Below are 20273 nucleotides of genomic sequence, written 5' to 3'. Positions count from 1 at the left end.
CACTGAGCCCGCACCTGGGCCAAAGAAGATGTGTGGCAAGTGCAGGAGATATCTGACTGACGCTTCGTTTTCTCAGAACGCTTGGACAATGAATGCGAGATCGAAGGCGGGAGGGGCGAATCTGAACTGCTGGGTGTGTCGTGCGGTCATGGAGAATGAAAGGCATTGGAAGATGGTGGATAATATGAGGAAGAAGAGGATGAATGCTGCTGCACGGAAAGAAGCTCAGGGTGAATACAGCGAACATGCAATTGTCGTGACGTAGAAGAAGCTTATTAATCATCATGCTTTTCACAGCAGAGTCTAGCTCTCCCATCGATGCGAATGCAAGAGTGCGACCAGCGGCACGTCGCTGAAACTACGACTCATTCACCTTGTCGCAACCTGTATATCTCAACTCATGCCTTGACCTCACGTGTGAGAACGGTAAGATCGAGTGGCTTCATGCGGAACCATCTCCAATGTACCAGTAGCATTGAATTTCAGTTGGGGGGAGTGTATGAATGATATTTTACATGGCTCTGGATCGTTCGAAGTCAAGGTACAGACACGAACAGCGCGCAAGAGTTTAGGTGTCCTAGATGTCCTCCTTAGCCTGAACTCGGTAAGACTGAGAAATCTCGCATCATCGGTACATTGCATACTCAGTGTTGGCCAAGTCTTAGCAAGATCATCGAGTCGTGCAGAAACGCTCTCGGCTTTCACGCAAACGAATTTGTGTGCTATAGATTACATTTTGTCGGAGCTCGACTGTCCATGTATTCTTCTTCTTATCCTACAACCTGACCAACTTCTTCCGTGCTTCTGTGCGCTGTATATCCGAACAACCTGCCTAACATGTCTTCGCATAGGTGCCCGAATATTCTTGACCGCCTTTGTGTTCATGCTCCTGGATACGTCCATGTTCGTCCTCGTGGCTGGAGAGACGGTGTGTGTGAGCTCCAAGAGAGGCCAGTGCGTGTGCCGGAGAGTCTTCCTTCGCAAGCGACTCCGTTACCTCAATCTATGGAGATTTCACGGTCAGATACATCGCATAATGGCGCGAGGAGGTGGCTCACCAGGTCTGCGACAAGTCGATCGATGAGAGCCTCAGTCATGTTCTCTCTGACGACAACACGGAGAATTTCTACTTGATCAAGGTCTGGTGACAACTCGTAATTGGGCACAATCCTATGCAAGACCACATTGATGGTGAGGCTTCGCACCAAAAACAGGAGAACGACAGACGTACCATCCCTTCGTGCGAAGAAGGGTTTGAATCCACTTCTGTTGTATGTCCGGGTACTTCTGCTTGAAGCCATCCGAGAAACGGAACGAGACGACGGGAAGACCAGGTACGTAGTTCTAAATCGAAGGGTGAGGAGGACGATCAAGGCCTATAATTTTCGTCACCGACCTCGATATCTTCATCATCAAGTGCGGCCAGAGCTTGCTTCGCAGCTCCAGTCACTCCCCCTTCCTGCTCGATCTTGCGATGGATATCGCTCAAGACGAAGTAGTACCCGCTGTTCTCCAAAGCCCTCGAAAGCGTCCTCGCATTCTTCAAATCCGCAAGCGCCACATTGCGGTAACCCTCGAATCCAAGATGCAAGAAGTTGAAGTACTGCGCGATGATAGGTGCGGCGGGCCGAGAGAAATTCAAAGAGAAGGAGTACTCGACAGAGCCGAGGTAGTGAAGTTCGAAGATGAGATCCTTGGGTAGGTGTGCTTGATCACGCCAAATGATCCAGCCGACACCGACATAGGCAAGGCCAAACTTGTGGCCAGATGTGTTAATGGAAACGACACGGGGCAGCTTGAAGTCCCAGGGGAGTTTGGGCTGTGATCACGAACATAAGGTGTTGGATCATTTAGTAGTCGGAAAGGAACCTACGTTGGCGAAAGGTGCCACAAATGCTCCAGAAGCACCGTCAACTAGGGGAAGAGAATCAATGCTGAAGACCGTCACCAATGAGGGCATATTGTCATCAAATACCGTGGATAGGGACGAAATGGCCAGTTTTGGCTTCATACTCGTCCAACAAGTCTGACATCTCCTTGACTGGCTCGTAGTGACCTGTGTAAGTGCCTGGAAAAATAGTGTCACTTCGCTGGATGAGGCACGATGATTATCTGAGAGTTCTTACTGCCCAGGATGACATAAACACCGATGGTGTTTTCGTCCACGTAATCCATAGCCTTCTTGGGGTCAAGCCTGTACTTACTCTCCACAGAGACAGGGACCAGGCGCCTGACAATCCACACAGGGTTCAGCTTTCCGTTGGATGTAATGATGACAGAATCTTACATCTCAACCTCGAAGTACCTCGCGAACTTCTCCAAAGCAACTTGAGCATTACTGCCCATGACAATGTTGGGTCCCGGCTCGTGGATAGATTTGCCCGCCTTCTTGCGATTTTCTTGCCAGATTCTCTTCATGGCAAGACCACCAAGCTGGACGGCCTCCGAGGAGCCAGTGGTGGCCGTTCCAACAGCCTGATGAGAGGATGGTGCATGCCAGAGGTCTGCAAGGATGGAGATGCCTGGAAGAGATGAGAATTAGCTATTGATACAGGCATCTGAAGAAAAAAAAGTCGCACAGCGGGTGTGGATATTCTGAGTCATGGGGTACTCGTCCTGGTCGATCAAGTTCTTTGACATGTTCTCTTGCATGAGTTTATCAGCTTCTTCTGGCTATTTCGTTATTCGATATCAGCTTAGATTCCTGAGCGGGCGGACTCATCCACAGTACGAGGATACCACGAGGATTGAATAAAAATGTGGGTAGACATCGATAATTACCATCCACGTATGCACAAAAGACGCCAAATTCAATAGCGGAGAACCGTCAAGCGAGAGTTCATCGTGGATAAGTTGATATGACGCTTGAGCATTAGCTCCCTGTAACATAGGACATTCAATTGCTAGGTCTCGTACAAGGGCACGCGAGCGGATCATACCTTGGTCGGAATTTTGTATTTTGGGATCGAACTAGTGCCGTATCGAGCCCCGTATGCGTGGCTGAGAGTGTCGGGGTTGGACTTGGTTAGATGGTGGTGGTTTTTGTGGTCCTAAAGTGTAGAGAGGATTTAGCACCCGCCAAATTACGGCGTTTACACATCAGACGGGTTGTATATTCCAGGAATACATTGAGAAACCAAGTAATTTGTGCATACCTTGGACTGTTGAATGAGCCGGTCGGGGTTGACGTGCTAAGATCAACGAATCAAAGTCAACATTCTAGCAATGATGATGTACTCGTACCCAGCGACATACCTTAGAGAGAGCCATGATGTAAATGGAGGATTTTTCGGCGGTGGTGAAGATGCCGAAAGGAGGGGAATAGAGATGGGGCTACAGACATCTCCTCGTCTTTATAAATGAACATGGCGTCGCTGTTCGGTGACGCAGGAGGATGATGCTTTCCCTAAAGCTATATTTAGCCGTTCGCTTCTGACGTCATTTATCCCCCTTATTCGTCAAGCGCCACCGTGCACTGTGATGCCACAATATGAGTACGACCTTCAAACTCGACTCTGCCTCCTTTCCACTTGGATATAGAGCACAATATTTGGCGTCAGCAGTGCTAGTGATCACAGACCTGACCGTCATCTTCACTTTTTTCTGTCTTTGAGCTATAGCGTATACGATTGAAGGAGCCACAATCTTGCGTACCTGGAAGTGGCACTACTCGTATGCTTTCGGGATGGTGTATGAAATCGCACTCTTGTAGCCAGGCCCTTCACAACGAATGGTCCAACAGAACCAACCCCGAACAACCATCATCGTGGAGTTGGATGTGGCTCATGAATAGATCACTGTTGCTAAAACGATCACTGACTTTTGTTGACAAGCTGCGGCGAGGATGGACTCATGACCGCCTCGATGCTTCGTCTGTGGAATAAAGTGAGATCATACACACGTTCAGAGACCAGGCAGTCGCGTTGAAAGGAGCCGCGGCACCGAGAGGTAGCAAAATGAAGAAACGGTGCTCCAGGTAAACCCCATGATGATCATTCGGCAGGTTGTGAAGTTTGCGTGAATATCGCTATACGGCCGCTGTGCGCAACATGGCTGAAGAACGCTACGCATCTAGAATGTCAGCTACCTCCAACAGTCCTCCCTTGTGCACCGTGGTCTCCCGGCCATCTACGAATGCGTCAAACTGGGCACGAACAATCGACATGTCGAGATCTGGATCTTCCGTCCAACGGTGCACGTAAACAGTCTTCAGACCTCTTAAAATCCAAAGGAGATCCACTATCAACACGACGCTACCTTCATCATTGGTCGTCACACTATGACAACACGTACACTTTTTGTGCAGCTTGCACATCATATGCGTGAGCAGCGACCATGACGCATTCTTTAGGATGCAATCCAAGGAAAGACAGGGCTTTCAAATATATCGCGGGATCAGGCTATTCAAACTGTAGCAGAATCAGTTCATAGGTGTGGTTGCTGGCGGCACGTACCTTCGTCAATCCTAAAAGTTGCGAAGAAAATAGTGTGTGGAACGGAAGTCCAGAAGAGCGCACAATGTCCAATTGGAGCCGTGTAGTGCCATTGGCTAGCACAACGCTGAAGACAGAGTTATAAACCTCGATCAAAGCGCTGAGTGGAAGTGTTATGAAAAGTCGTACACGTCGAACCTATTCTTGAGCCTCTGAATTCCCGGTATTGAATCAGGCCATGCTGAACAAAACAGCAAGTTAGCAGCCAAGGTATTTATAGTCGCGTGGAAAGGTACTCACCCACCTGATTGTGCCATCCCTTCACGAGCCTTTCCCTCATTTCCTCGCTCCAGCCTGCGCTCTCTCCAACAAGCCTATCAAGTACACGACGATGTGTGATATCGATGTCCTCGTTCGGTTCTCCACGTTCGAATCGAGCGTGTATCTCTGCAAAGAAACCCAAACGCCACTGCAAGAGAAATTCGCCCAGGGTGTACGGCAGGGGTGGAGCCAGTGGAGGAAGCGATGTTATTAGGGGCAAAAGAGCAGAATGCCAGTCGGTACATGTTCCCATTAGATCAAAGACTATAGCCTTGCAGCCTTCGAACGCCGTCGTTTCCATGATTGTGACAAGAGCAGCCAGATAGCGAAAATACTGAGCTGTAGAGCGACACAAAGTCCGGACGCTGCGCAAAACGTTCCAGAATATGTTATATTAGCATCTTCAGATAAATAACCCAACATTTCGAGCCAGCGCACATTGAACAACGAAAGGGGAGGATGTTGTCGAACTTATCGAGCAGTCTGCCTCAGGTCTGCCTCGACTCCTCTACGGGTAAACCCGAAACGCCGCATTAAACACTTAGATTAGATTAGATGCCGCATCCTTTCCTTCTCGCCACCGTGACCATCCTGTCCTCGAGCTCACCGCCATGGTCGAAATCACAATTCGGAAGCGACCCAGAGAAGACGCAGTCGTGACCCAGCGCAAGTTCTTCAAGAAAACCGCGAGAGGGAAAGTCATCAAAGGTGTGCCGCAACCTGCTAATCATCTCGTGGTGTGTGCTGAGCGTCAACTTTCGCTCAGTCATCCGCGAGCGGTACTTGAGAGACGATGTTGTATGCGGTATACAAGGATGCAGGGAGTGCTCCAACCCAGAAGAGGGCTCCATACCTCGAAACGGCGCGACCGATCACAAGCAATTCCCTAATGGCCATTTCATCCTTCCGGACACGAACGTCTTCTTAGCTCAGGTCCGAGTCTTTCCCACCTTTCCTGTCTCTATGAGCCTGTGACATCTCCGGCGAAGATTGTATACTGTATGGTATCGACGGTGGCTTTGTACACACTCTCATGCACTACTTTTGTATATAGATGGACCTCATGGAATCGACTCTCTTTACCTCCCCTATCATCCTTCTCCAAACCGTCCTGGAAGAAGTCAGGCATCGCTCCCTTCCGCTTTACAATCGTCTCAAGGCCTTGACAAAGATGGACGAGAAGCGTACTTGGGTGTTCTACAATGAATTCAGATCGTACGTCTCGCCACAACAATCACTAGCGGCACCATTCTCACTATGGTGTCCAGCGAGACTGCCGTTGTGCGTGAAGAAGGAGAAACTCCAAATGACAGGAATGACCGAGGTACATATATCATTGTATTGGCTCCCGGTTCTCTGCCTTACACAACTTCATCTAGGTATCCGGAAAGGCGCTGCTTGGTACAATACTCATCTTTCCCTCACTCGCCCCCCAGTCCGAGGTCAAGAAAATGTCCCCCTTCCTCCTGTCGTTCTCTTGACAGACGACGTCGCCAATCGCCAAAAGGCCGAGAAAGATGGCATCCCGTGCCTCTCAGGTATCACTCTATGGTAGTCGCATTCTATGAACATGACTAACCGAGATGAACCGCAGTGCGTGCCTATGTTGATGGCATGCCAAATTCTGGCCAGTTGCTCGATTTGTTGTCTGCGACGGGTTCGGACGAACTGGAGCCTACTGCAGCAGCAGCTGCTGGTAGAGGTGCTCTTTATCCTGAGGTAATCACACTTTCTCTTCCCGAAGAAAACCCTACTCACACCTTCTGTGTCAGTATCTCCCTCCTTCTACCCTGACGGCAGGTGTAAAAGCCGGTGAACTACACCAGGGATTCTTCAATGCTAACCAGTACAATTACTTGGAGGTACATCTTATATCCCTTCTCAGACGTGACGATACTGACAGGGCTAATAGGGTAGCGTCAACGTACCTGCATTCTCCAAGCCGGTATTGCTGGTAGGACGGGAAAACATGAACCGTTCCGTACAAGGCGACGTCGTAGTGGTCGAGGTTTTCGACGAAAAAGAGTGGAAAGCTCCTGCGGATGAAGTCGTAGACCAAGAAATTACCTTGAAGAACGACGACGTAGAGGATTCGGAAGATGAGGGTGAAGGTGAAGATGCCGAGGCTATTTTGCGCGAGCGGAGAGCTCTGCAGTCTGAAGAGTCTGCAAGGCGGTCTGCGGAGAAACAACCTACTGGACGAGTGGTTGGTGTCATTAAGCGCAATTGGCGAGCGTGAGTGTTGTTATCCCTCTCCAAACCTTGTCCTCGTATACTCATCCCAAATGCCTACATAGATATGTGTGCCACATCGATTCTACGTCGTTAACATCTATCAATTCTACCTCACTATCCCAACAAACTGTTTTCGCAACTCCAGTTTCTCGTCTCTTACCCCGCATTCGCATGCGCACCCGCCAGGCTCCCTCCCTCTTGAATCAGAAGATTCTCGTCACCATAGACAAGTGGGATCGCACTTCACGGTATCCCGAAGGCCACTTTGTGCGTGCTCTAGGTAAGGTTGAAAGCAAAGAGGCTGAGCAGGAAAGTCTTTTGCTGGAGTTCGATGTGCCGTACAGACCATTCGGGAGGGCAATATTGGACTGTTTACCGAGTGAAGGTGAGAACTGGGTAGTGCCGCCAAAGAGTGAGGGGAATGCGATCTGGAGGGATAGGGAGGATCTGAGGGATATGGTCATTTGTAGCATTGACCCACCTGGTAATTTAAGTTCATTCCCATCTCTGACTTCGCGCTACTAACCAGTCGTACAGGATGCCAGGATATTGACGATGCTTTACATGCGAGAAGATTGCCCAATGGAAACATTGAGGCTGGAGTCCGTAAGGCTTTCCCAGTACTTCTCGTTGTTCTCGCTCACATGCTAAACGTGTATTTCAGATATTGCCGATGTCTCCCATTTTGTACTCCCGGATAATCCTATGGATAGCGAAGCTGCCTCTCGGGGGACGACCGTTTACCTGGTTGATAAACGGATAGACATGTTACCAGCCTTGCTGGGCACCAATCTCTGCTCTCTTCGGCCATTTGTTGAACGGCTAGCCTTCTCATGCATCTGGGTATGAATTTCAACGAGATCTCGCTGGACTTTAGACTAATAGACGTGTAGGAAATGACGGAGGACGCGAAGATCGTCAATGTTCGGTTTACGAAGTCTGTCATCGCTTCCAAGTCTGCGTTCACGTACGAGGAGGCACAGATTCGGAAGGATGACCCGTAAGCTTGCTCTCGTCCTCGCTGGCGTATGATTTGACTGACTATGATCAACAGCAACTTGCACGACGAGATTACTGAAGGTATCCGGCTACTCAACACCCTCGCCCTCAAACTCAAAGCTGGTCGTATGGCCGCCGGAGCTCTCAACCTCGCCTCCCCCGAAGTCAAAATCCACCTCGACACCGCCGAATCCTCCGACCCGATCGATGTCGAACAAAAAGAGCTCCGCGAGACAAACAGCCTCGTTGAAGAGTTCATGCTGCTCGCGAACATCAGCGTTGCGAAGAAGATACAAGAGACGTTCCCGCAGACGGCGGTACTGAGGAGACATTTGCCGCCTCCGAAGACGAACTTCGAGAAGTTGCAGGATATATTGAGGAAGAGAAAAGGTTTGACGCTGGATGTGTCGAGTTCGGGGGCGTTGGCAGATAGTCTAGATAAGTGCCTGGTGAGTTCATGTTTCCTACTCATGAAGCTCGAGGAATGTGTTTTGAGCATATGGACTGATGACGTGCACATAGGACCCGAGTGAGCCAGCATTCAACACCCTTGTCCGAATCATGGCTACTCGTTGCATGTTATCTGCGGAGTACTTCTGCTCAGGAAGTGTGTCGCGAGATACATTTGGCCATTATGGTTTGGCCACACCAATCTACACCCACTTCACCAGTCCCATTCGTCGTTATGCCGGCAAGTCTCCCTCATGCTGCCTTTTCTGACCCGTTTCCGCGATCTAACCACAGAGGAACATAGACGTTCTTGCTCACCGTCAACTCTCAGCTGCCATCAACTACACCCCTCTTCACGCCACACTACACTCTAAAGCCCACGTCGAGCGTGTCATGGACGTGATCAATCGAAGGCACAGGATGGCCCAGATGGCCGGGCGAGCCAGCGTCGAGTTTTATGTTGGCTTAGCCTTGAAAGGCAGAGGCGAGAAGGCAAGGGATGCAGGCGCGGAGAAAGTCACAGAGGAGGCCTTTGTTATACGAACGTTTAGGAATGGACTTGGAGTTTTTGTGTCGAAGTATGTTCTTTCTCTCTTCCTCCCGTCGCTGTTGCTGACAAACGTGCGGCGATATACAGGCTGGGCATCGAAGGTTTGGTGATGTTCAAGCGCGAGACACAATTCGATGCGGATAACTACACCATAACTGTTCCTTCGTCAGAGGCTGGAGGCAAGGATGTCGAGATTGCGGTGTTCGACAAGGTGACTGTGGCGATTGAGGTAGAAAAGGATAAGAACACGCAGAGAGGGAGGGTAAAAATGACTCTAGTCACTCCTGTAGACTCTAGTGCGTTGTAGTAGTACATCTCCGTGCAGAATTCCTCCATCTTTCGGCAGTAAGTGGAGCAGATCCTATCATTTGCGGGGTGCCACAACAACGCCACACTATCTCTTGATCTTATCTTGTCACAAAATGAACACGTCGCGTCGCCTGGTCGCGCTTCGCGAACCGTCCACGATTCACAGAGTGACGAGCTGCGCTGCTGGGACATCTCTCTTGAAGGTTTACTCTTTCTGCCCATCGTCCATCTCACGAGCGATACATCGCATAGTCTTTGCACGGGCTCACAGCTTGCTCTTGACCGCCATGCAGTTGCTTTGGCTGCTAGGGCTGCTGCCACTCGCTCCCACAGCGTTTGCTCAAGCCTCGAATGATAGTGATGCTCTAATATGGGGTGCTTACCGTCCAAATCTGTACTTTGGTCTACGGCCTCGATTCCCCCAATCGCTCATGACAGGTTTAATGTGGTACGGAACGCATGACTACCAGTCTCTTGGACGTATGTAATTTAGTAGCCGCTCCAAGCCTTTCACCATTTGACGCGGAGTATAGGTTCGCGACATGCTTGCGACCAAGGTGACAACCTCAATGGGTACACATGGACGACCTATGATGCTCGTGAAGGGGGTGTGCAGGTACTGAACGATGGTTACAATAATGTCAAAATCACCACGGAGTTCATCAAAGTGCCAGGTGGCAAGCATGGTGGTAGCTGGGCCGCGCGCATTAAGGGAGAGCCAATAAACCCAGGTGTGTACCCTGTCAATTTATTGCTGTGAGCTACTTCTTGATTCAGCCTTACGATTTTCAGACAAGATTTCTCGGACTTCTTTCATCTTCTATGCTGGCATTGAAGGATTTGGCGGTCTTGACATGGAAACGGATGAGGATGAGAATGTGAGCCTTTGCCTCTATCCACAACACACATATAACGGATTCCGTGTGGCGATGTGTTGACTTATGTGCGTTGTAGGGTATTGATGGCCCGATCGAGTTCTCAGGCTCTACTCCTGACCTCGACGAGTTCAAGCTTCGTATTGTGGATGGTGCGTTCTCTTCTCTAAAACTTCGTACTTTTCCAACCTGTGGTTTTCCAGGACCCGACAACCATTATGTGTCAGATGGCATGTTTGCCAAAGATTATGCCAACCGGATCGGCAAGTCGCACTTTGGTGGTTATAATCTCCCCCCGGGTGATGTCTGGCAAGCGAAAGGTAGGCTGAATCGAATTATGATATTCTATTACCGTTGACTCACATGAATGTGCAGAGTATATCATGAGAGACATTGTGCAATACGGAACTGCTGCGCTCGAGCCTTTCAAAGGCTCCACCGCCGGCCACCCCGATCCTTCCTGGGTCTTGCAGCTCTCCGACGAGACATTGACAAATAGCAACTTGTACGCAGTTCAGAAGATGTTTGATGGCAAATTCCAATTCGACGTCTTCTTCGAGAGCGCAAGTACCAACCAGAAACTGAGCTGTTCGTCGTCCCGTTTTATCGTTGCTCCGAATCTACTGACGCTGCGCCACAGCCGCCACACTGGACGAAGGAATTCCTGCTCTGGTGGCCAAATATGACCAACGCTTCTCTCAAGTCTTCCCTGTCCCTGCCCTTCCCGACCACCAGTCCCTCACCACATTCTCCCAAGCCATTACCTCCAACCTCATTGGTGGTGTCGGCTACTTCTATGGCCAATCCATTGTTGACGCTGGGTTTGCGTACGAGTGGGACGAAGATGACGAATCGGCCGGTGAAGAGGATTCGAAAAAGAGCAAGAGCGAGAAGGGTGCGAGACTGGTGGATCCGAAGGCGCTCTTAACGGCGACACCGAGTAGGAGTTTCTTCCCGAGAGGATTTTACTGGTAAGTGTACAATCAAGGTGCACTCGCAATGCGGGATTTAAAGTCTCATCTGGTATCTATAGGGATGAAGGATTCCACTTACTTCATATAGGAGAGTGGGACAATGATCTCAGTCTGGAAATCTTGAAGGACTGGATCAGTCTTATCGACGAAGACGGTTGGGTCGCTCGTGAGCAAATTCTCGGAGACGAAGCCCGCAGCAAGGTAAACCTTTCCGTGGTGTCCATTTTACTTTCCATCAATAATCGTTGCTCCTCTCTAGGTTCCCTCCGAGTTCCAAACCCAAGTTCCTAGCTTTGCGAACCCTCCCACCCTCACCATGGCCGTCACCGCATTCATCGGTCGTGTAAAGGCGGCGGCGGCAGTAGCCTCTGGTTCCACTGATGAACTCAGTGCAGAAGCCCTCGGCCTCGACTACGGCCTAACTGACTCCCAGACCCCTCTGTCTTCGCCACCCCTCGCCACCCTCCAACATCCCGGCTCTTTACACCTCACCTCCCCCAAGCTCGCCCTCTCCTACCTCAAATCAATCTACGAGCCCCTCAAGCGTCACTACAACTGGTTCCGCCGCACCCAGCGTGGCCAACTCAAGCAGTATGGCCGCAAGCCTCGATCGAGAACAGAGGCATACAGGTGGCGAGGACGGTCGGAGAAGCATGTATTGACGAGCGGGATGGACGATTATCCTAGGGGACCGCCTCATGCGGGAGAGTTACATTTGGATTTGATTAGTTGGATGGGATTCTTTACGAGAACTATGAGGGAAATTGCGGAATTTGTGGGCGAAGTGGACGATGCGGCATATTATAAGGACATGGAGGGGCAGATTGCCGCGAACATCGACGGTAAGTGACCTGTTTCCCCTTGTCGAGGGATCGAGGACTGATGTAGGGTTGGCGTTGTGCAGACCTTCACTGGAACGAAGAAGAACAGATGTACTGTGACGTTAGCGTCGATGACGACGGTAGTTCACCTCTCCAGTGTCATCCTCTCTTAACAGCTGATTAACATTTCCCGCCAGATGAATCCTACCACGTCTGCCACCGAGGCTACCTATCTCTCTTCCCCTTCCTCCTCGAACTCCTTCCGTCCTCATCTCCCCACCTTGGTTCCATTCTCACCCTTCTCCGCGACCCGGACCACCTCTGGTCGCCTTATGGGATCCGCAGTTTATCTGCTTCGCATCCCGAATTTGGACAAGGCGAGGATTACTGGAAGGGCCCTATCTGGGTGCAGATGAATTATCTTACACTGAAGGCTTTGTACAAGGTTTGTCTTGACCTTCTGAAATTAGCCGCGGGTGCGGATCCTCATAATAGTTGTATAGACATACATGAAGGAGGAAGGACCTTACCAACAACAGGCCCTGGAGATCTACGATGAATTACGGAAGAATATCATCAGCAATGTCCACAAGGTATGTTGAGCCCTTTCAAATTTCTCTTTGTGCCAGGCTCACCTGTAATGCTCAGGAATATGTCCGTACTGGATACGTCTGGGAGCAATACGATGCCAACAACGGCGAGGGCAGGAGAAGGTATGATCTTCCGTGCAATTTCCTTTAGCTTAGAATAACTTGTTGACTGGGACTCGTTCTGTCACTATAGCCATCCGTTCACGGGGTGGACGTCGTTAGTTACGCTGAGTACGTGAATTTCTCTCTGGTGTTCGGGGTGATGGCTGATGGTTTTTTTTTCTCTAGTTATCTCCGAAAAGTATTAAGACGCTTCATGCGACTGATTCAATGCCTAATCTTATACCATCGAGCGTGTGTGAACTCTCACCAGGATATCTTCGTACACAGTGGCCCCATAGCACCAGGGTTGAGGAACAACGTCAGACATCCTGCGAACAAAATTGTCACTCTGATCGCTTGTGAGGCTCCTTCCTCGGGATATTCCATCGTTCTGAACGAGAACGACTTCCGTGAAATCGCAAGGTCCTCCGGCACCACCGCAAATTCTGAACGCATTGTGGACTCTGCTGAGTACGAAGTGTTCTCCTTGCACAACGATGTCAAAAAGTGCTCTCAAGTTGAATTAGTCGAAGACGAGCCAAACGCTCCTAACCTGGGCCAACATCTAATCCTTTTTGTGGCGCCCGTATGCGTGTTCGTCTATCCGCATTTGATAGAAAACACTCATCCACGTTCTACCGATGAGTAACTGCGGCCCAGAACGTGGGCACGAACAGCCCAGAACCCAGAATATGCTCCTCTTTCCTCGTCCATCTTTGGGATCCCCTCATGAATCCTCACTGCGTCGCTTTCGCTATGTGGTCCCATCACAGCTTCTGTAAGTATAGTCTTTGATGATGATACGACCATAGGTCAACGGCCGCACAAGTATTCGCCTCCATCTCGCTTTGACTTGTCTCGCCCACAGACCCAGACCATTCTCGTCCTTATATAGCAATATCACAATTGTATGCTGAAATGATATCTGGGAAGGTGGGCTGATTCTACACTAATATGCTGTTACTTATATATTGGACAGTTAGTATTGTACAGTTCCTATCCTCCCCGCCCATCAAAGCTCGACGCATATACGTCCATTGCACTGTGGTTCAACAACATGTCCATCAGCCAGCAGTGCTTTAACTCCATCCCCGCTCTCACAAGCGTCAGGTTCGCCGTTCGTTATCTCGTCTCGAGGATTGGAACGACAAGCTGATATCTGGTGGCCCAACAGCCGGGCAACCCATGATGTGTTCGGCATGACAGGGCGGTTGTCGATCCCCTCGCCGTCCTGGCAAACACTACTTGGGTACACCGTGCTCATTCTGGTAGGCTTCTATATTCTTCGTCGATATCGTTCGCCTTGCAACTTTCGGAAAACTGACTCCGAATCATCTTCTCTAGAGTGCCGTGAACTTGATGACCGTCATCAGGATCGCTCCTCTGCCTAGCCCTCTGGATCCTACACGAACAGAATGGGAGATGTGCTACCCCCTCGCCATCTGGGACGTCCTCTTCCAATTTGCCTTCAATCTCAATGGGTTTACTGCTCTCGTTCGGCACGTCAAAGAGAGGTGAGTCTGAACTGGTCGGTTTCGAGCGGAATCAATACTTAGACGAAGGACTTACCTGTAGAGTCCCGTCGGATCTTCAACTATTCCTTATGGTGGCAACAATGCTTTTCTTTGTACCTGGGTATCTTGCGCATACCTGGGACTGGGGTAGCTGCAGTACCGCCGCGCCGCGGATTTATCATAACGCCGCATCGCTCATACCAATCTTCTACATTGGACTTGGGTTTGGTCTCCTTGGCATAGTATGTCCCAGAGTTAGTATTTCCGCCTCGACGTAGCTCACTGAATTTGGTCTTGCAGGGAGTCTATTTTGCTGTCAAGGTCCTCGGCGACCCAGACCTGGACAGGGCAACCGCTAGAGTTAAGGCCCAGGTGAGCGGAGATGGGAGCGAGGAATATGCTGGTGGAGAAATGCACAGGGCAGAAGAAAGGCTGAAGTGAATAGATAGCTCCAAGCTTCATAGAGAGGACATGCTGAGGGGGTGCTGTTTCCTGTACTTATATTATAATGTTGTAGAAATACTTAGAATATATATTTGCGATCTTGATGGATGACCTTGGCGTCAACCATACGGTCGACGTACAGGGTCTTTCGACATCTCTGAAGCTGGAAGAGCGGTCGATATGAATACCAGCATTGACAAGCCTAAATTTTTGAGTGTCTGAGTGGCGCACAGGATCGATGTGGACGCAGTCGGGTAGAGAGCCTGGATGCGGAGAGAATCGGAGTGGATAAACACGCCACTTGAAGAAATGAACGCGAGGCTCGCAGCGCCTTGCTCTCGCCCTCTCTACACCTGTCTCGAGCTGCAAACTTCAGCGCATCCACCGTGGCAGCAAGTCGCCGTTCCTCGCGATCGTCCTTGAAGGATCACATTTTCCGTTACTTCCAACGTCATCGAGTCATGGAACCTGCTGACCTTCGGAGTCCATCACGAGTCTCCATCCTACCTGGGCCCCTCTGTCCATGGGTAACTCTGATTTAGAGTCAGCTGGGCTGCTCTCGAGCTTTCCCAGGTCATGGGTGATTGTCTTTGCGGCAATAGTTGCACGCCTCCTTGTCTCGGTGCAGAATCATGAACGAATCTGCTTTGATACGCGCCAATATCTTCTGCTCGGACCTGCCGACGGTCGAAGTACCGCGGACGCCGTCAGTACGCTTCCGCTGTCTGCCTGGACTCTTGGCTCTGTGGCCCAGTGCTTCTGCAAAGACAAAGAAGAAACCCTTGCTGTCGTGCAAGCCCCATTATTAATGTCCTAGTCGTTCGGCTGAGCAGACGCGGTGGCACAGCATAACTTGTTGTAGCATCGGCCAAGGCGACAAGACTCTTGAGCTTGCCTTCGTCAGGAGCATAATCACCAGGGAACATCTAGACAAGCAGCGGAGGAGGGATGTTGGCGTCTCTTTCATCTCACATCCGCCGTATCTCCGCAGTCTTTATTCTTGGTTGACCGCCCGTTTAGGAAGCGATCCGGTTGAGATCGCAGATGCTTCAAACGACAGGCCCCGAAGGCGTGAGTACGCCGAGATCTGGCCTTGCACCCACCAGATACATAAATGCGACGTCCACACACCTCCTTTCCCTACCCGTACTCCTCTGTACTCGCTAACCAGCGCTAGATCGCAAGATCTTTACCACTACATCGTGCCATGCTCCCTCAGCTCTCACTCCTCGGGCGTGTTTCCTCATCCGCCGCCACTAGACGATTGTTGTCGACGTTGGTCGCCTCCCACGCCGCGGGAAACCTTCACTTCGCTCTCCGAAAATCCGTTCTTCCCACTCATCTACCCTCGCTCTCATCGTCGCCACTGCTGAACACCCCGAACGCACCCATACACGCTCTCCCTTCTTCGTGCGAACTGTACGATGGACGTGCAATGATCAACCGTCCACGGATGGTATCCAGCACTGAGAGCCTGTTCACCTCCCTCCCCGAACCCGAGACGTACGACGGTCCTGCCTGGACGCAGCACTGTCACGCCGCTGGCGATGCTCTCTTGATTACTCAAATCACTCTTAATGGTCAGTCTATACAATTATCTCTAGAGATTCTCGCTCACCTTCTTTCTCTTTATGAATTCAATAGTCCCCTCAAAGCACGTTCGCGCTGGTCGTCGTGCTTAAATCACAAAAGTTATGCATTGGGTTCGGCGATGATTAGATGCTAGAATCACCGCTTGGCTCGTGCTTGTACCATTGTATACCCTGTACACTATGTGTAAGTCTTTTCTCGACCATTTCTAGCGCTTCTCAATGCTGATGCCTATGGTTCTGCGCATTTAGGCACATTATCTGGATTTTCTACAGTTTTTAGGGTCATAGACATGCATGTTACAGTTATAGAGCTCATATGGACATTAGGGGAATAGAAGATCAATTATATGTTGTATTATCACCGCTCAGTCGCTGTTGGAAAATGTCCTCTTCGACAACATTGACTCGACTTCAAGAGGGGAGGGAACTGCTGCGATATACACAAGAAAAAATACCGAGGTGAATGTGGCGGTGGCGTACATATTGGGGGTTGAGCATCCGCTGCTCCAACCGTTTCCACCTCGTTCGCTCGCAAAGCTTTTGGGAGCCATCGGAGACTGCAACTGGCTGTTTCGAATGACCTCCATAAACCGATACGCCGTACTCGATAAAATAACACGTATTCATAGTGTTCCAGACACCGAGCGGGAATTACAGATTCGTACGCATCGCGCTCAACTTTATACCTGGATTCAGCGTCAGAAATCATCTATGACAGTCTATCTTCAGCTCCGTGATCTTCTAAGCAATTACAGGCAATCACTCAAGACATTCTTTTCTTGGCTCCTCTTTGATCACTTCCACCGTAAGTACCCCGCTTAATGAACAAGTTCAGCGTCTTGTCTGTAGGACTGCGGGGAAGAACGCTAGGCGAACTCTTAGCCTTGGGGATACTTTGGATGTCAGAGACCACTCGAAGGGGTTGGCAACCACTATACTTATTGCTTAGCCTCTGGCCAAGCCATACCTCTAAATCGGTCGTTATGAGCTACCAATAACGGAGCGGCGTTGATTGCAAGGCGATGTCGTACATACGCGTTTAGGGGGCGGCGACCTAAGCGAACAGGCTTCTGAATCTTGGTTCGGATTGGAGAAGCGGCGGACCTGGAGAAGTATGGGGTCTGGGACTGACCCTGAGTAGAGTGGTACTTACAGAATGGATGCGGGGTTCGTTGATATTGCGAGTCGCGACGCCGCCGTGCTTCGATTACTGGGCGAAGTAACTTACTAGCTCTTGCTCGACGGCAGACGGCACGACGGTGACCGTGACGACGTTAGCAGCAGAGTATTGTATATCGACGAATGAGACGAAGGATCGCATGCATTGAGGTAGTATGGGAGGACAGGCCTCTGGATCTCCCTCGAAATGAAAGAGGGGGGAGACGTAGCGAACGTTGGAGACTGAAACTGAGACTGCGATGAAGATTCGCTCCGAAGAGTTGGGCTGCCACCAGTGCCGCGATGTGCTCGATGTCAGAAAGGATGGGTCGAGTTCTGTGGATTATGTGGTGGGTGTCTATTATTGACACGGTAGAAGGCTTCAGCAAACTTTCACCATATGCATTGGTGTCGGACTCACCAATTACAAACAACTCGCGCGGGGAACTTGGAACCCACTTGGTTCGCTCCCGTCTATCGGCGGCTCCCGGCACGAGCCCATCTTGAGACTCTGCGTCGTACACTGCAAAGGAGGTCAAAACACGCTCGTATAACAGGCCTAACCAACATCGCACCGCGGCGATATGTAGTAGAGTATATGTATGTATATGTATAGAAATAGAGAGTTACGGATCGGTATCACATACTGGATGGGTAGGTACTTACTAGTCAAGCACCTAAGGCGGATTCAGAAACCGGAAACACTGTACGTGAACGGGCATGATTCAGAGACGAAGCATGACACGGAGGCTTGGACGGGTGGAAAGGGCTGTGAAAGGAAAGGAAGGAAAGGATGGTAGGCACATACGGGTGGCTAAAAGGCTATAAGTTATGTACATGTAGTCACATAGCTGCCTAGGGCGACTTGGAACAAGTGACAAGCTGGCTGTGGAAGGTGGGTGAGGAAGGCCCGAAAACCCGAAGAGATAGATAGAGTCATCGAGGCGAGCGAGAGAGAGAGAGCTCTGCGAGGCGGTACGGAGATATTTACAGACAGGTAGACTCAGAGTCCCAGAATGATTCGAGATGGACGGAGGGTATGGATCGTGGCGTGTATGCATAGGGGTATGAGTCATAGAAAAGGCCAACTAACAGTCAGAAGAGGTGACACGAAGCCAGCCAAAGTGGAAAAGGGTGGAGAAAAAGAACGAACACTGGGTTCCCCCGGTATGAGAGGAGAACGCTGCTCATGCATCGGAACGCAAGTACGCATCGACGTCGAACGTCTCAGGATCGAATCTTAACGACTCAAAATGCAACGAGTCGAGCCTCATCTCCGGCTCAAAGCCTTCATCCGCCGTGTTCGCATGCACATCCACATTCACAGCCGCCTCTGGCTCTGGCTCTCGACTATAACTCTCCTTACGCTCCATCATCGACGCTATGGGCAGGCGTCCAGATCCCATACTGCCCATCGACAGCATAGACTGCATCGACGGCCTACTCTGCGACGAAATCCGCCTCGCCTCCTGAATGTCCGCACTATCCAAGCTCTCGATCATAGGCGCCGGCTTGGTATAAATGTTCGGAATAATGAACCCATCGTCCGTGGGCGTCTCTGGCTCGGCACTAGACGGCAGCGAACCGTCCGTGGGTCCTGCCAGATCGGTGACGCTGGAGGAGGGACTGGTGGAGGAAGTGAAGAGGCTTTGGAGGTTCGCGAAGGAGAATCTGCGACGAGGGGCGGATTGTACACCGTCGAGAAGATAGGGGGAGTTCCCTCGAGAGGAAGAATCGCTCTCGGAAGGCGGGGAGGTGAGAGTAGATGCGGTTTGCAGCGTGGCTGCGTGGGAGACAGTGCGGCGTATCGGAGAACGCGGCGGGCGCGGTGGAGGATTTGAGGAATATGAGGCTGGGAGGTGAGTAGGCTCGACGGACGAAGGCTGGGGCACGGAGGGCTCGCTGTTGGAGAAGGGGAAGAACAAAGAGATGGGACGGGACTTCCGTCGTGAAAGCTTCGGCGTCTGCTCGTCTTCTACTTCGCCTGCTGTAGTCTCCTTGACCACCTGCTGAACCTCTGGACTCTTCGCGTTCTCCTTCATCGACGTCTTGCGCGTTCTCTTCCCTGCGTTCTTGATCGTCCGCAAAGCAAGCGTCGCGCGCCCCTTGAGCGTCTTACTCCTCTTCATCACAGTCTGCGCCTCCTCCTCCGGGCTCGGCTCAACGACGTCCCTCCTCCTCACTTTCACCACCTCCGCAATATCCACATCCTCCTCCCTTGCCCTACTCCTCTCCCTCCTCTCTGCCTCCCTCCTCTCCTCTCCTCCCTCCTCCCTCCTCGCCTCCTGCTCCTCCTCGTCCGCCCTATACTCAAACGAAGTCTCCGCAAGCATCTCAAGCCCAAACTCCGGTCTCGTCTGATAATACACCGAGCTCCTCCTCGGCATCACGATCTCCTCATGCTCTATAACATCCCTATGGAACACAGGCGCATCCTGCGCAGACGGATAATAAGCCTGCTCCGTCTCGAGTTTATACTGCAGCTCCGCCAAGGCCAAGTCCACCGAATCATTCGACTGCGACGCACCAACGCCCACTAGTGCGGCGTCGGACTCCTCTGAAGTGTCAGTGGAGTCGGGAGCATGAGGGTCAGCGGAGTTGAAGTAGCACCAGGTGGGCGTGTCGCATTGCTCTTCCTCCGGAGGGTGCACGTAGACGTCGGGGACGTGCATATGATAAGTATAAGGATACGGACCGCGGGGGTGCGGGTGGGGCTGGGTGCGCGTGCGGATCGACAGGGATCGTTTCGCCGGTGGGACTGGGGGGATACTAGCGGTGGTGTGGGGGTCCGAGTGTGAGCACTGGGGGCGGTGGGGGTGGTGTGGTAAGGAGTGTGAGGGAAGCGACGACATAGTTATGGGTTCGACTCCGTTGGTAGTGGACAAGTATCAACAAGTGGCTAGCGA

At 51.1% G+C, this 20273-nt stretch overlaps 7 protein-coding genes across 7 annotated transcripts; 4 read left to right on the top strand and 3 right to left on the bottom strand.

Annotated features, from left to right (window-relative positions):
* Nucleotides 1-832: 832 nt before the first annotated feature.
* STEHIDRAFT_166653 (glutamate decarboxylase) lies at nucleotides 833-3270 on the bottom strand (the record flags this gene model as incomplete). Its single annotated transcript, XM_007301347.1, has 13 exons — nucleotides 833-1003; nucleotides 1059-1170; nucleotides 1232-1344; nucleotides 1397-1819; nucleotides 1874-1914; nucleotides 1976-2068; nucleotides 2127-2230; nucleotides 2288-2522; nucleotides 2580-2673; nucleotides 2782-2880; nucleotides 2940-3050; nucleotides 3156-3191; nucleotides 3256-3270. The coding sequence occupies 13 exons, from the start codon at nucleotides 3268-3270 to the stop codon at nucleotides 833-835; spliced, it is 1647 nt and encodes a 548-aa protein (XP_007301409.1).
* A 706-nt stretch (nucleotides 3271-3976) lies between these two features.
* STEHIDRAFT_93489 (haloacid dehalogenase) lies at nucleotides 3977-5105 on the bottom strand. The gene is made up of 5 exons (XM_007301346.1): nucleotides 4734-5105; nucleotides 4623-4674; nucleotides 4455-4560; nucleotides 4294-4400; nucleotides 3977-4217 (listed from the first exon to the last, which is right to left on the bottom strand). The coding sequence occupies exons 1-5, from the start codon at nucleotides 5053-5055 to the stop codon at nucleotides 4064-4066; spliced, it is 741 nt and encodes a 246-aa protein (XP_007301408.1). The 5' UTR covers nucleotides 5056-5105; the 3' UTR covers nucleotides 3977-4063.
* Nucleotides 5106-5340: 235 nt separating this feature from the next.
* On the top strand, nucleotides 5341-9350 carry STEHIDRAFT_119470 (RNB-domain-containing protein). Its single transcript, XM_007301345.1, has 16 exons — nucleotides 5341-5462; nucleotides 5521-5687; nucleotides 5809-5969; nucleotides 6023-6078; nucleotides 6134-6292; nucleotides 6349-6473; nucleotides 6527-6616; nucleotides 6667-6989; nucleotides 7052-7473; nucleotides 7527-7595; nucleotides 7654-7832; nucleotides 7883-7989; nucleotides 8044-8437; nucleotides 8511-8679; nucleotides 8743-9016; nucleotides 9076-9350. Exons 1-16 carry the CDS (start codon nucleotides 5366-5368, stop codon nucleotides 9293-9295), a joined length of 3012 nt encoding a protein of 1003 aa, XP_007301407.1. The 5' UTR covers nucleotides 5341-5365; the 3' UTR covers nucleotides 9296-9350.
* Nucleotides 9351-9584: 234 nt separating this feature from the next.
* STEHIDRAFT_51990 (glycoside hydrolase) lies at nucleotides 9585-12796 on the top strand (the record flags this gene model as incomplete). Its single annotated transcript, XM_007300448.1, has 14 exons — nucleotides 9585-9777; nucleotides 9831-10028; nucleotides 10090-10175; nucleotides 10252-10324; nucleotides 10376-10492; nucleotides 10548-10760; nucleotides 10813-11143; nucleotides 11206-11347; nucleotides 11406-11988; nucleotides 12051-12107; nucleotides 12165-12412; nucleotides 12471-12551; nucleotides 12616-12680; nucleotides 12751-12796. 14 exons carry the CDS (start codon nucleotides 9585-9587, stop codon nucleotides 12794-12796), a joined length of 2433 nt encoding a protein of 810 aa, XP_007300510.1.
* Nucleotides 12797-13618: 822 nt separating this feature from the next.
* Nucleotides 13619-14753, top strand: STEHIDRAFT_166650 (uncharacterized protein). Its single transcript, XM_007301344.1, has 5 exons — nucleotides 13619-13769; nucleotides 13834-13927; nucleotides 14004-14173; nucleotides 14235-14415; nucleotides 14474-14753. Exons 1-5 carry the CDS (start codon nucleotides 13717-13719, stop codon nucleotides 14612-14614), a joined length of 639 nt encoding a protein of 212 aa, XP_007301406.1. The 5' UTR covers nucleotides 13619-13716; the 3' UTR covers nucleotides 14615-14753.
* Nucleotides 14754-15324: 571 nt separating this feature from the next.
* STEHIDRAFT_145542 (uncharacterized protein) lies at nucleotides 15325-16689 on the top strand. Its single transcript, XM_007301343.1, has 3 exons — nucleotides 15325-16197; nucleotides 16262-16393; nucleotides 16459-16689. The coding sequence occupies exons 1-2, from the start codon at nucleotides 15825-15827 to the stop codon at nucleotides 16297-16299; spliced, it is 411 nt and encodes a 136-aa protein (XP_007301405.1). The 5' UTR covers nucleotides 15325-15824; the 3' UTR covers nucleotides 16300-16393; nucleotides 16459-16689.
* A 1352-nt stretch (nucleotides 16690-18041) lies between these two features.
* STEHIDRAFT_166648 (uncharacterized protein) lies at nucleotides 18042-20219 on the bottom strand (the record flags this gene model as incomplete). The annotated part of the gene is made up of 1 exon (XM_007301342.1): nucleotides 18042-20219. One exon carries the CDS (start codon nucleotides 20217-20219, stop codon nucleotides 18555-18557), a length of 1665 nt encoding a protein of 554 aa, XP_007301404.1. The 3' UTR covers nucleotides 18042-18554.
* Nucleotides 20220-20273: the final 54 nt, after the last annotated feature.

This window comes from Stereum hirsutum (genome assembly GCF_000264905.1).
Source record: "Stereum hirsutum FP-91666 SS1 unplaced genomic scaffold STEHIscaffold_3, whole genome shotgun sequence".
NCBI classification, from domain to species: Eukaryota; Fungi; Basidiomycota; class Agaricomycetes; order Russulales; family Stereaceae; genus Stereum; species Stereum hirsutum.
Note: the sequence above shows the minus strand (reverse complement) of the source record. Positions and strands in the feature narration are given on the sequence as shown.

What these genes read in the sequence shown, in the direction of transcription:
- STEHIDRAFT_93489 (XM_007301346.1), bottom strand. Translation starts at nt 5,055, where the DNA reads ATGGAAACGACGGCGTTCGAAGGCTGCAAGGCTATAGTCTTTGATCTA. An exon ending in GGGATGGCACAATCAGGTGG is followed by an intron (nt 4,675 to 4,733) that starts GTGAGTACCTTT and finishes TGTTTTGTTCAG; the next exon opens with CATGGCCTGATTCAATACCG. An exon ending in GTGCAAGCTGCACAAAAAGT is followed by an intron (nt 4,218 to 4,293) that starts GTACGTGTTGTC and finishes TTGGATTTTAAG; the next exon opens with AGGTCTGAAGACTGTTTACG.
- STEHIDRAFT_119470 (XM_007301345.1), top strand. Translation starts at nt 5,366, where the DNA reads ATGGTCGAAATCACAATTCGGAAGCGACCCAGAGAAGACGCAGTCGTG. An exon ending in GAGGTGCTCTTTATCCTGAG is followed by an intron (nt 6,474 to 6,526) that starts GTAATCACACTT and finishes CTTCTGTGTCAG; the next exon opens with TATCTCCCTCCTTCTACCCT. An exon ending in TAGCCTTCTCATGCATCTGG is followed by an intron (nt 7,833 to 7,882) that starts GTATGAATTTCA and finishes ATAGACGTGTAG; the next exon opens with GAAATGACGGAGGACGCGAA.
- STEHIDRAFT_166650 (XM_007301344.1), top strand. Translation starts at nt 13,717, where the DNA reads ATGTCCATCAGCCAGCAGTGCTTTAACTCCATCCCCGCTCTCACAAGC. An exon ending in CCCGCTCTCACAAGCGTCAG is followed by an intron (nt 13,770 to 13,833) that starts GTTCGCCGTTCG and finishes GTGGCCCAACAG; the next exon opens with CCGGGCAACCCATGATGTGT. An exon ending in GTTCGGCACGTCAAAGAGAG is followed by an intron (nt 14,174 to 14,234) that starts GTGAGTCTGAAC and finishes ACTTACCTGTAG; the next exon opens with AGTCCCGTCGGATCTTCAAC.
- STEHIDRAFT_145542 (XM_007301343.1), top strand. Translation starts at nt 15,825, where the DNA reads ATGCTCCCTCAGCTCTCACTCCTCGGGCGTGTTTCCTCATCCGCCGCC. An exon ending in TACTCAAATCACTCTTAATG is followed by an intron (nt 16,198 to 16,261) that starts GTCAGTCTATAC and finishes TGAATTCAATAG; the next exon opens with TCCCCTCAAAGCACGTTCGC.